Source organism: Setaria italica, chromosome VII (genome assembly GCF_000263155.2).
Source record: "Setaria italica strain Yugu1 chromosome VII, Setaria_italica_v2.0, whole genome shotgun sequence".
NCBI lineage: Eukaryota > Viridiplantae > Streptophyta > Magnoliopsida > Poales > Poaceae > Setaria > Setaria italica.
In genome coordinates this window covers 30732614-30746244 of record NC_028456.1, presented here as the reverse complement: position 1 = coordinate 30746244, position 13631 = coordinate 30732614, and the positions used below count along the sequence as shown (strand labels likewise).

At 47.6% G+C, this 13631-nt stretch overlaps 1 protein-coding gene and 1 pseudogene across 1 annotated transcript; both read right to left on the bottom strand.

Annotated features, from left to right (window-relative positions):
* Positions 1–4294: 4294 nt before the first annotated feature.
* On the bottom strand, positions 4295–8218 carry LOC101784535 (annotated as a pseudogene).
* A 284-nt stretch (positions 8219–8502) lies between these two features.
* Positions 8503–9623, bottom strand: LOC101761691 (glycine-rich protein 2-like). The gene has a single exon (XM_004976866.4). The coding sequence runs from the start codon at positions 9531–9533 to the stop codon at positions 8811–8813; it is 723 nt and encodes a 240-aa protein (XP_004976923.1). The 5' UTR covers positions 9534–9623; the 3' UTR covers positions 8503–8810.
* Between the last annotated feature and the right edge of the window lie 4008 nt (positions 9624–13631).

The window sequence follows — 13631 nt, the reverse complement described above, 5'->3', positions numbered from 1 at the left end:
AGTGCAACTCACCCCAGGTAATCCTAATACAAATCCTCGGAGTAGCCAACTAGTAATCCCGTCCCTCGGAGTATATAAAGGAGGGCAGGGTTCCTTAGTTGGGTAGGACAAGCCTTCATAGCACCACAGCAGAGGACGACATCCTTAACACTAAATCACACGCAAGAGCAGGGCGCAATATCCCACACCCCATACACAGCATACGGTAGTCCTCTATTTTGGCAGCCCGACCTTGTATAAATCTGTGTCTTGGGTTCTCACATATACGTTCAAGTTGCAGGTAATTTCATTACTGGCCCCCTAGCTCGGCACCAAGATCGACGGCGCCAAGCTTGGTGCCAAGATCCACGGCGCCAAGGCTTGGCGCCATGATGGATGGCGCCAAGCTCCCGCCACATCGGCACCCGCGTCAGCAGCTGCGCATAGACCTTGGCGTCAGGATGGCTAGCGCCGAGACGTTGTAGCTTGACGCCAGCATGGATGGCACCAAGCTAAGGGTCCATTTTTGGAATTGGTTCCACCAGGAGCCTATTTGTGAGAAACTTTCGCAAAAAGAGCTAAAAAACAAAAAAGACGGCGGACCGAGCTCCTGGTCGCTGCCTCGGCTCCTGTTCCACAGAAAAGCTAAAAAGCAACCCCTTATCTCTCTCTCCTTTTCTTCTGTTGTTCGCATTCGGGGGCACTCCTCGATCGATCATGAAAAAAACTAAGGGTGTTTGGGAGGGGGTTAAATTTAGCTCCCCATTTTAGTCAAATTTTAGCGTCTTGCTCCTATTGCTCCTAAATAGGAGGTTTAAAATAGGAGAGCTAAATTTTGCCCTCCAATCCTTTAGCCCCTCCAAGGATGCTAAAATGGATTAAAGGGACTAAAAGTATCCCATTGTCCAAAATTCCTCCCCTTCCCCTCCAACACCCCCTCTCTCTCCTCCGCATCTCCTCCTACCCCACGCCCTCCACCAGCCGGCGCGGCTGGGGAAGGTGGGGAGTTGAGGGAGAGAAAGGGAAGAGAGAGGAGGGGTATTGTTATCTTTTATCAACCAAAGTGCTAAAGTTTAGCCCCTCGCCCATATACCCTAGTGCTAAACTTTAACCTTTCATTTAATTTAAGTGGGCTAAACTTTAGCTCCTTCCTCCCAACTTAAGTACAGTCCTATTCTGCCTCTCTCTCTCAAGAAATGGGACCTATCGATCTGGGATCTTTGGGCAGGGACCATGGGCGGGCATCAAGGCCCTGCCAAAGAAGACAGGCAGTGGATGTGCACGCGTCCATCCGTAGTTGGGGCTGGGAGCGTTTGCAACTTCGCAATTCGGTGGGTGTGGGGGCCCAGGAAGACAGAGAACTGGAGCCGGGGGGTACCGGAAGACGGGAAGAGGGGAGGAGGAAAGAAAGGGAACGAAAGCGAAGCCTCTCTGTGCGCTGTGCAGATGCACCTCTGATTGACCGTGCTTCCAGCTAGCCTTGCATCTCCGATCTCTCCTCAACATCAATCTGAATGGAGCCGGTGGCCGGTGGGGATGGAGAAGGCTGGACAATCGAGGGCAGTGCATCCTGCAGGTGCCGGAGAAGACGACACAAGAGAGGAACCGGGGATTCGGTTTGATGGACATGGGAAGTACTAGTAATCAGCAGGGGTGGTCTATGTCAATTCAAGACACGGTGGGTGCAGCTACATTTTTAAAAATTGATTTCCAGGTTAACTAACCAAGTCAACATCTGGTCAACTCCCCGTCCAATTTTGCTGACCGCCGGCCTTCCCAATGTAAACATCACGTAACCGGATGTACAAAGTTGAGATGAAAGATGGCTCGGTTGGGACATGGGAGGACCGAGGGAGGGAGACCACAGACGCCGCTGCAAATGCAACTCACGCGCGGCTCCTCGCTGCTCGTCAGTCGTCAGGGAGGGGGCGTCGGTCCGGTCAGTCCCGGCCGGGAATCCTGCTCCTGCCCTGCATGCCTTTCTTTTCTTCCGCCGATCCCAACCAATCCCCGGACGAGTACGACCAGCAGGCAGCACGCCCTCGCCTCCCTAGTCCTTGTTTAGTTGACCCTCAACTCCTAATTTTGGCACTATGCAAAAAAAGATTTCCCATCACATCAAACTTGCGGTACATGTATGGAGTTCTAAATGTAGACGAAATTAAAAACTAATTGCACAGTTTTGTTGTACTTTGCGAGACGAATCTTTTGAGCCTAATTAGTCAATGTTTGGACAATAATTCACAAATACAAACGAAACGCTACAGTGTGCTACAGTGCTGTAACAGTAATTTGGCACCTCCAAACTTTAGCAACTAAACAAGACCACTCTTGCTGCTCATCGCTCCTCCCTCCTCCACTTCCACTCCGCTCTTTTCTTTCTTGGCCTTGTTTAGTTCCCAATCTGGGAGTGGCAAAATTGACATTTTGCCATAAATGCGCAACTGTAGCGTTTCGTTTGTATTTGTGAATTATTGTCCAAATCTTACTATTACTAATTGGAGGCTCCTTTTGAAGCCTCCAGGTGAAGCCACCTAGGATTCCTAGGTGGACACTCTAGAAAAAGAGAGAAATCCTAGAAATTCTCACAAAAAAGCAAAACATCCGACCATCAATCGATAGATTCAAATCATCGTAGCCATTGGATCTATTATGTTTTCTAAAAAATTACCCACCTATGCCATTATGAAAATAGCCTAAAGTAACCCCTAAATCTATATATAAATTACCACCTCTGCCATTATATAAAATAAACTAAAAGTAACCCCTAATCTTCATCCAAATTACCCACTTATGCCATTATAAATAATATTTAAAATAATCCCCTAATTTGCAACTGAATTATCTACCACTATTACTTAAAAAATTTAAAGTAACCCCTTAAATTTGCATATATATTACCCACACATGCCATTATTAAAAATAACATGAGGTAATCCTACGTTTGAATCAAATAACCTTATTTAAAAATATACAGCAATATATGATTCTAAATCATCTATATCTTTCACTATTGGTATACGATATAATAATTAAGGTCTATACGCATGATGTGTGTCACCATTTATAATGATATAAAGTGATGAGAATATAGATTTTTATGCTAAAATTGTATCTCAAACTTAGGGTTCATTAAACAAATTCAAGATTATAAAGTTAAAGATTATAAATGTGGATGAAAATATTATAAAGTAATTACTAACTAAAATCTATCACAATTGGATGAAGATATTAAGTATATATCTACATAAGTATTGTGTTCGAATATTTAACAAACGAGAGGTAGCTTATGTTATAGTTTTGTAGCAACGTAGTCTCATTTCTTTTTTCATTGGAGACTCCGCATTAGTTCCCAGGGGACAAGCTAGAAAAAAGAGATAAATTTTCATAAAAATTAAAAACATCAAACACCAATCCTGTAAACTCTAATAATCATAGCCATTGATCTAATATATTTTCTAAAAAGTATTGTGAAAAATATTAAAAAATGAGCTCTAAACCTATATCTAAATTACCGAGCTCAGCTATTATAAAAAATAATCTAAAGTAACCCCATAATCTTCATTCAATTTACTAATACACATCATTATAAAGCATAACTTAAAATGTCATTCTAAAATTTTATCTATGTTACTTAGGTGTATCGTTATTAAAAATAACTTAAACATCTAAATATTAATCTAACTATCTTCATGTGCATCATACAGAAATTACCTATTCATGTCATTGTTAATATAAAAATACTAAGTTAAAGTATATACACATGATGAGTGCCACCATTTAGACCATTTATACATGTACGTGAGTAATTGATGAAAAATATTGATTGGTATGCTAAACATAATGTATGGAGGATTGGAGGTGTGATACAAAATGGAAAAAGTACGAATATGGGTGAAAACATGCATAGAGTAATTATTAATTAAAAATCAATCACAACTGGATAAAGATAGGTACATATCTATACAAGTATTATGTTGAAGTGTTCAAAAATAAGAGAGTAGTAGGTAAATAATTTTGATTACGAGCTAGGAGTTTAATTTCTAAATATTTTTCAAATACAATAGTTTCTAAAAATATTAGCCCGTGCGGGAGCACGGGTTGATGGACTAGTATTGACTAATTAGCCTCAAAAGATTCGTCTCACAAAGTACAACAAAACCGTGCAATTAGTTTTTGATTTCGTCTACATTTAATACTCCATGCATGTACCGCAAATTTAATGTGATGGGGAATCTTCTTTTTGCATAGTATCAAAGTTGGGAGTTAAAACATGGCCCTTGTCTTGTTCGCCTTCCTGCGCGGTGCTAGACTGCTAGCCTGGTCATCAGTTCAGTGCAGCAGCAACACCACCCCCCACCATGCTCCAGCAGCCAGAGACAAGCATGCCATGGAGCGTTTGTTTTTTGCAGGTCGGGAAGCAACAAGGAGATGATGATGATGGCTCTGGCGAGTGGTGGAGTGGGCCGTTGCGTCTGTTATGGGCCATGATCCGGTTGGGCCTGAGGCCGGCCATTCATCTAGTTAGTGCAGCAAAATCTGGAAATGCCATGTACCCTGGCTGGTGTGTGCTTGCATGAGTCAGTAGGCATTGATGAAGCTTTGTCTGAATCCCTTCTGTTCTATCTCGAGTTCTTGCTGCGTTCTTCCGCAAATTCCTCCAGATTCTGCTATATTTTCCTTCTCAGCTATCCAGGTCCATAAATATAAACATCCGACAACAGGGTATACTGAACCCAAATCAAATAATGGAAAACAGTACCGGGAATCATGTCTGAAGAAGATTGTGCATTGACATGCCCACCTCTGAATACGCTCCACGCCTCTGAATAGCTTCCCCAGTCGACTGGACAAATCCTCTGGCTCCTTCTTATGAGACATCATCATGCCGAGACGAGATTCAACACGGTAGTAATCGTTTCTACACACAGTCCATGATATCGCCTTCCCACCTGGTCACCGCCTGGTTCTCACACACCCAGATCTCACGAGCAACCTGGTTGATCAGCCTGAAGTCATGGCTCACCAGGACCAGACCGCCATCCCACTCGTACAGCGCCTCCGCTAGGGAGCCGATGGTCTCGATATCATCAAGATGGTTCGTCGGCTCGTCCAGCAGCAGCAGCTGTGGCTGCCTGTATGCCAGCCACGCAAAGATCACACGGCTCCTCCGCCCGTCCGACAGATTCCTCATCGGCATCACCTGAGCCTTCCCCGACAGCCCGAACTTACCAACCGCAACTCTCATCCTCTCTTCCTCGTTCCTAGGGTATTCCTTCAGCATGTACTGCAGGGCCGACATGTCCTGGTCCAGCTTCTCCGCCAGATGCTGATGGAACTGCGCGATGCGCAGGTGATTGTGCCGCCTCACCTTACCATCCAGTGGAGCCACGTCACCTGTCATCAGCTTCAGAAGGGTGCTCTTCCCTGCCCCATTGGGACCAACCAACGCAATTCTAGAGTCCAGGTCGACAACTAAGTCAAGCTTCTTGTATAACAGATTATGCGGTGTGTACCCAAACGTGACCTCGACAAACTGCAGCACTGGCGGTGGAAGCTTGCCAACATTTGTGAAGCGGAACAACACCAGTATCTTGTTCCTAACAACCTTCTCCGTGAGCCCACCACGCTCCATCTTTGCGAGAGTCTTCTCCTTGCTCTGGACCTGACGTGCAAGCTTTGCAGACCCATGGCCGAACCGTGCAATGTACTCCTTCATTGAAGCAATCTGCCAATCTGCTCCTGCTCCCATCTGTACTGCTTCATCTGGTTCTCTTCAAGCTCGCAGCGGGTCTGAACATACTGGTCATAATTCCCGGTGTATAACTTGAGCTTCTTGTTCTGCATATGTATTATGTTAGTGCACACTCCATTCAGAAAGTCCTGGGAGTGCGATATGACCACAAGTATGCGATCAAATTTCTATAGCGTCTCTTCCAACCAGACACAAGCCTCAAGATCTACAAATAGGCGTAGCAAATTAGTCCAGAGGAGCAACAAGTTCACCAAAACAGTGTCTTGAAAGACCTTTCTGCAGATCTTTTTTTACTTCAATAGTTCGTTTAATCACTCACGCTACAGGTTTAGATGCTATGAGGAAACAATAATCAAATAGCTGAAACCATTTAAGCTAAACAAAATGGGTAGCAGTGGTATCACCTGAGTGATACAACAGAAAACACAGGTGAGGTAATTGGTGTGATATCTCATCTTTGGACGACTCAGCTACTTATATAGGAAACCAAGCTTTATCAGTATGATACTGGATACCATGTGCCATCCACATGTACGTATGAGTTATGACTATGATCTACACAGGAGCTGCAATTCATTGTGTAAACAAGATTTGGACTATGGTAGGATAGTAGATTTCTAGTTCACCACACTTACCAAGAAAATAGCACATTTCTATCCATAAAAAACCTAGTTTCTTATCCAGTTTCTGTTTACTTTAAAATTCAAGGATCTTACCAAGATGGTTTGTGGGCTCATCAAGCAAAAGGATTGTTGTGTTCATGAACAGTGATCTAGCCGAAGCAATCCTCATACGGCAACCTCCAGAAAAATCTCGGGTTTTCGTCGCCTGCGTTTGCTTGTTAAAACCTAAACCAAATAATATCTCAGCAGCACGCTTTTCAGCAGTCGATGCATCAATCGCTTCTAGACGCTCATACACATGATCCAACGCGTCACCACCACCGTCATCCTAAAAATGTGAGAGGGAAAAATCCTTGTTACTACGTAAGGACATTATCCAGCATCAAGTGATAATTTGCAACAGTGGAAAGGCAGGATATAGTGAAGAAAAAGGTGTGAAGATAAGCAATCGTGTGTGTGAGAGTTGAAGAGCTGACCTGTGCAGCCAAAATTTCTGCTTCCTTCTCCAACTTGACTCTCTCTTCATCACAGCTAACAACAGCTTGCAGTGCAGACATGTCTGAAGCCTCAATCTCTCGGGTGAGATGGTATATGTCCATGTGTTGAGGGATAGGAAGTTCTCTGCAACCTATTGCTGTGAGAAGAGTAGATTTTCCACAGCCATTTAGTCCAAGTAAACCGTAACGCCTGAGGCCAATTAAAACTGTCAATTGTGTGCTCGTGGTGCACACTTTGTCGTAACTGAATGGGTACAGGTGATGGAATTATATGTGTACCTCCCATAGTTGAGCTCCAACTCCGAATCTACAATAAGGTCATGGCCATGAAATGTTAACGAAAGAGACTCTATCTGCAGCATTCAAACAATTATATTAGGCTTCATACGTTTTAGGCGATCAGGAGCTGAAGCGATAAATGAAACAAGCAGAATGGAAGACATCTTAGATTCATGAGGTGGGAGATAGAAATTAATTCTATAGATCCTCATGCTATGTTTCTAATGAGCAGCTCACACTTTTCAACTCGGTTCCCTATAGCAGAAGCGCAGCACATAATTATCTCTCTCATATGGCCAACAATAATATACAAATATATTCCACATACAACTATATTATGTTAATTAATTTGTATCTAAATTATGGTTATTAGAATGGAATTCAATTCCAAAACTCCAAACGGATCTTTTATATTTTTAGAAAGTGTACGTACTACTATGTAGGCAATGTAGGAGCTCCACACCCTTTCCCTCATCAAATTTTCAGCTCACCATCAGATTTATGTAGGATTCATACTATCCTACCACAAGATAATAATGTCTTTAGAGTATGGAAGTTCCATTCCATGATATACCCCTCACTCACTCCCTCCTCTCTCTCTCTCTCCACAGGTCTGTGCTGGTTGCTGCCTTGCTGGTAACAGGGAGGGCTGCGGACTGGAGGAGGCGAGGAGCCAGCTGCCAGATTGCCAGCCAAGGAAGTGCCCGTCCCGTCCCGGGGAGCCCCCCGGCCTCCCCAGGACCCCAAGCGGTCAAGCCCCGGTCTCGTCTGGTCACTGCGTGGAGGAAACGCAGGCGTCAAGGCAAAGGACGCAGGGGAAAAGGAAACCCACGCGTCCACGGCTCCTCTGCCCGCTCCTGTCCCATTGCCAACAGAAATGGAAACACCCCTCGCTTTTTCGCAACTGCCCCACGATGCGGACAAAACCAAGCCTGCCACTCCTGCTGGCCAGCCAGCCAGGCCCTCTCTCTTGCCAAAGCAACCATGGCAGACTGCACTGCCTGATCCCTGTCCTGCTTGCTTTTTCCAGCAGGCCTCTCCCATACCTCCCCCTCTCCTCTCTCTTCCTCCCCATCATTTTCCATCTCACATTGGGATTGGAATCTCAAAACCCCAATCTCTCTTGATCCTTCTCAACAATTTTCACCTCACATGTAAAGCAATTTCATCAAACGACACAGGCAACAGTAAAGAAGAAAGTTGATCACAGAACGATCACTACCACATCGCACAACAAATGCAGCAACGAAGATTTTGATGCTAAGAACATAAGAACGATCCAATCAACCGAGCGACACAACGAAGAACACAGAATCAAAAGGACAGAGGTATCCAGGCATATAACCGAGTTCAAAACGAACACAGGATCAACAACAGAAATCCAGGCACATAACTGAGTTCGATAGATTACCACTCCATTCCAAAATAGATAGATAGATCGGGCAGTGCCATCCATGACCATGGCTGCCTTACAGCTTGATTAAAAGACGAAAACACTACGACTTCGACACAGATCCATACCACCACTTCTACATGCGCCTTCTTCCTACTACGACAAGACACGACCGACGAGAACGAAACACTACTGCAACTACTGATAGATAGATAGATAGATAGGTGGCCATGACTTCATGCAAGAGCCAGGAGGTGGGACTCGGACCGGATCCGACGCTGCGCCTAGTGCCTGTTGGGGCACTCGCGGGAGATGTGGCCCTCGCCACCGCAGTTGTAGCACCCGCGGCCGCCGCCGCCGCCGCCTCCACCACCGCCGTAGCCGCCACCGCCTCCGCCGTAGCCGCCACCGCCGCCGCCCTGGGTGCAGTCCCTCGCCAAGTGGCCCTCCTCGCCGCACTTGTAGCAGCCCCGGCCGCCTCCGCCGCCGCCGCCGCCGCCGTACCCGCCGCCGCCGCCGCCCTGGGAGCAGTCCCTCGCCATGTGGCCCTCCTCGCCGCACTTGTAGCAGCCACTGCCGCGTCCACCGCCGCCACCGCCGTAGCCGCGGTCGCCGCCGCCGCCGTAGCCGCCTCCTCCCCCGTAGCCGCGGTCGCCTCCGCCGCCGTAGCCGCGGTCGCCGCCTCCTCCGTAACCGCCGCCGCCTCCACCGTAGCCGCCGCGGTCGCCGCCGCCGCGCCCGCCGTAGCCGCCGCTGTCGGGGCGCTCCCCGCCGGGGAGGGAGCCGCCGCCGGGCGCGGTGACGTCGAGGGCCTTGGAGCGTCCGTCGTGGTCGCTGCCGACGGTGTACTCGACGGCCTCGCCGTCCTTGAGGTTGGGGTAGCCGTCGGCCTTGACGCAGGACTGGTGGACGAAGAGGTCCTGGCTGCCGTCGTCGGGGCTGATGAAGCCGAAGCCCTTGGTCCCGTTGAACCACTTCACCGTCCCCTTCGCACGCTCCGCCGCCATCTCCGCCCTCTCGCCGGAAAACCCTCCCTCGCAAACCCTAGACGGCTGTGGAGGAGAAGGTGAGGTGTGGGGAATGAGGAGAGGGCGACCGGGCATCCCCTTTTAAGGCCGAATCCGAGGGGTCCGGGCCGGTGGGCTGGGCGCGAAATGGAAGCGCCAGGGTTTCCGAAGCTCACTGACATGTGGGGTATATTTTGGGCGGGACCCGGCGTCAGTGAGCGAAAACGAGGGTTTTGCCTTCTTTTTTGTTACCATGCATCCCGCTCCCACCTACCCCCATCTCCAGCAATCAATGAGCCGCTTCCGTTTGTCCTCGACATCTGAGCCGTCGCCTGGCTGTAAACGCGATGCGGGGGAAAATATCTTCTACCTGAGCGGCGTAAGAAAGGAATTTCAGTTTGGATTTTCTTTTCTTTTGGAAAAAAAAATACTACTCCAAATACCATGCTAATTTCCTTTTCTTTTGGGTGCTGTGCAAAAAGACTTACGGAGCCAAATCTTGGTATGCTCCAAAATTCCAAATCATACATGATGCCGCTGCCAACAGCCAACGGCTACCTCGGTTCCATCTCGTGCGTGACAAGTTCATGTGCGAAGCGCATGTTTACTTGGCCGGTCGGTCCATAGTTCGGCTGCGGCTGATGGAAATGGAGGACGAACCGCTCGCACGCAACGCAGCAGTGTTCCGTGGAGACTGGGATAGTGCCAGGACAGTACTGCAAGTGCGTACAAATGTTGTTGTTAGCACGTTCCAAAATCATAATTGATGCCGCCTCAAACGCCTCCATTCTCGTGCATGACAAGTTCGTGCGTGGCAAGTGCGCCGCACGACATCGGAGCGAGCAGAGAAAGTGATTGCACGGTAAGTGCGTGACTGATGCTAAAATTCCGTGCTTCGGAAATGGAAAGAGATTCTTGAACGGAATTTGGTGCACGCAAGACGTGAACCAACGGACCAACACGGCATTGGCTTTGCGGGCCGCGGTTCCCCCCGCTCTCTCTCTCTCTCTCTCCACGGCCAGACACTTGACCAGACGCTTGGTCAAAGGCCGCTCGGCCCGCTGCATTCCGTGCCGCCCCGGCGGCCCCCACGCTGCCACGGGAGACGGATCGAGAGTCTGGAGCTGTCCCTGTACCAGAGAGTGGGCCCGCCTCGGCAGTCGCCAGTGGCTTGCTCGTCCCGTGCCCGTAATTTTTCTCTGCTGCTGCTGCTGCAAATGGAGGAGCTGAGGTCGCATGCAGTGCAGCAGAGTTTATGCGGAGACTGCCAAAAAGCGCCAAGAAGTGGGCAAAACACGGTGGGGGCAGGTACAGTTGCTGCCCATGCGTCTCTGCAGCGTGCCCGCACTACAAAACACTCCGGTAACTTTGCAATCAGGGGTAAATAATGATGGGTTAATTTGCTCACTTTTATTTTGCATTTAAACATTGGAACAGCTGAAAGTGTCGCTTGCATTGCATGGGCAGGTCTACAAACTCTGAACCGAAGGGAACACTGCTGCACTTGCGAGTTCATTTTTATAACTTGTACATCCAAACATGGGTTCTAAAAGTAAACTCCTAAACTTTATAAGGGTCATTTTCATTAGGAGGACCAAGAAGTCCTAATAGATACTATTTCTCCTAAAAGTAGTCCTAAATCCCCCTTTACCTCTATTGCCCTCGCATGCATTAATGACGTGAAGTGCAGGGGTAGTTTAGAGGAGTAATTGAGGGGTAAAAATGATATTTTCTCTCTAAGATCCTAAAGATTAGTAATCCATCCAAACAGCCATGTACTAAACTTTAGGACTAGCAATTTAAGGGTCCTAAATTTTATTATACTACTAAACTTTAAACTTTAGGAATTTGTATCCAAACAGGAACTAAGCTACTACTGCCTGCATTCGATTTGAAGTCATTCTGAGTTATTAATTGCTTGTGCTGCAAGTAGATTCGAAAACCAAGATTTGCCTCGGAAATGTGAGTGATACTACAAACAAAATGCCTGTTTATTAAGCTTGGATTGCCTGAGCCGAGAGTGGTAAATGGTACGGATAGTTGGCGAATTCAGAAGCATCGGTTTGGAACCTCCTGTTAGTACGAGTCTCCTTTCTCAATTGACTACAGAGCAGTAGCAGGTGGACAAAAACAAAGGCTACTGTTGACTCGTAGCCATGCACGCAGTTCCAGTAACAGTGGTGGTACTAGTCTTCGTGCCCGGTAAAACAGGAATGGAAGGTCTGCTGCCGCTGGCTGTTGTGCCGTGCGCACTGCATGCATCCTGATTAGAATTAACGTGTGTGGATTTTAAACTTGGAACGTGCGTATATACATCGATGCTAATCTATTGGAGCATGAACATGAGACGGTCAGACACTGGGTCATATGCTGTGTGATATGATCCAGAGAATGGGCTTGCCTCGCCAGGTTCGTCGTCCCGTCTCCGTAATTTTCACTGCTGCAAATGGAGGTCGCGTCGCACTCAGCAAGTCAGCAGAGTTTATGCGCAGATACAAGTGCGTTTGGCACTGCTCATCCTTTCTGGTTTCACATGAAATTTGGCACTGTAGCACATTAGCACTACTGCCAAAAAAAAAAGAGCCGGTTATTGACATCTAAGAAGAAAATAAACGCATACTCCTCGCTGAAGCCATTTTTCTTTTTCCTATTCGCAACTCCTACCGACTTCTGCTATCGAAGTAATGACTAGTGAGCCGGTTTGGGAGGAGCCTTTCCAAACGTACGTAGCCCAAGGCATCATCTTCCCTCTGGCACGTCCACGGTTCCTCCTTCGACATAGAACACAGAAGAGAGTAACTAGAGCTGAAGAGCACTAGAGTAGCATGCTCTCGCGGCACACACTCTACATGCGTCGAGATCAACATGTGGAATCATCTCGGTACTCATCGATTATTTGAGTACCAAGATGATTCTAAATAAAAAAAGTTTGAACTAAAAAAGTTGTAGATCTCATCAAGATCTACAATTTTCGTAAAAAGCTTATCTCCATCCGAGTTCAAAGTTACGATGTTTTAAAGATATATTGTTCAGAGAAAAGAAATTCCGCCGGTTACTACAGTGCACCTTCCACCGGTTGAACTGGCTATACCCGTTTCAAACGGCGGTATGCGTATAAATCTGCAATTTTTTATTTGAACATATATTTTTACAAAATGCTAAAATAAAAAAATATAAAAATGAAAAATTCTCTATACGGTAACGGCGCAATACAGGCTGGTTGCGTTTAATGGGCTAATGAAAGGCCGGTCCCGAGGCCCACTACAAACTCTTCTTGTGGCGGTTGCGGATCAGGCCGTGCAGGAAGTTTTGAACATCCCCTCAAAAAAAGAGAGCAAGTTTTGAACATGGAGGGTTTTGACTTTAGTTTTTAAGTAAAATGTACCACTGTTCCCAAACTTATCTCGCCGTGTCAATAAGATTCCTAAACTTATAAAATGCATTTTTATTCCGAACTATCTAAACGATCCATCCCAAGTCCCAAACAAGCCATGTACGCTTTTGACGCCTACGTGGCATGCCACCATGGCGCATGCTGGCAAATATATGCAAAAAAAAAACACCTTAACTTTTATCATCCTACAGTCTATATCCTCTATCTGCACTCCTGGCCACCTATCTTATGCCTGCCTGCACCATAGCTACTACCTCCGATCATATGCTGGGCGTCCTTGCCAGTGCCTGCCCCGCCGTCACCATGAGTGGGCGTGACCTGCTCGGCGACCTCACCGCAGCCCACGCTAGCGCGTAGGTCTCAGCGTGCAGGCGCCTCCCACTCGTCATCGGTGTCGGCGTCCATGCGGCGGCTGCCCACGACGCTGCACACTGCACGGCGGCCCCGAGCGCGATGGCCGCGGAGGCGAGCCACGCCAGCCGGCCCGCGGCCAGCTTGAGAACCCGGCTTCCTCTACCCTGTGCTCGATCTGCTGGCTCCCTCTCACTTTGCGCTCAATCTGCCAGCAGGGGACACAGAAGCACACCCGCTACACTGCCCTCCTCGCCGCAAGCGAATCAGGCGACAACTACTTCATCTGGCGGCGCGCGAAAGAATCAGTCGTTCATGGCCCCTGCCTGCTCCATGGCCCATCTTGCTATCTG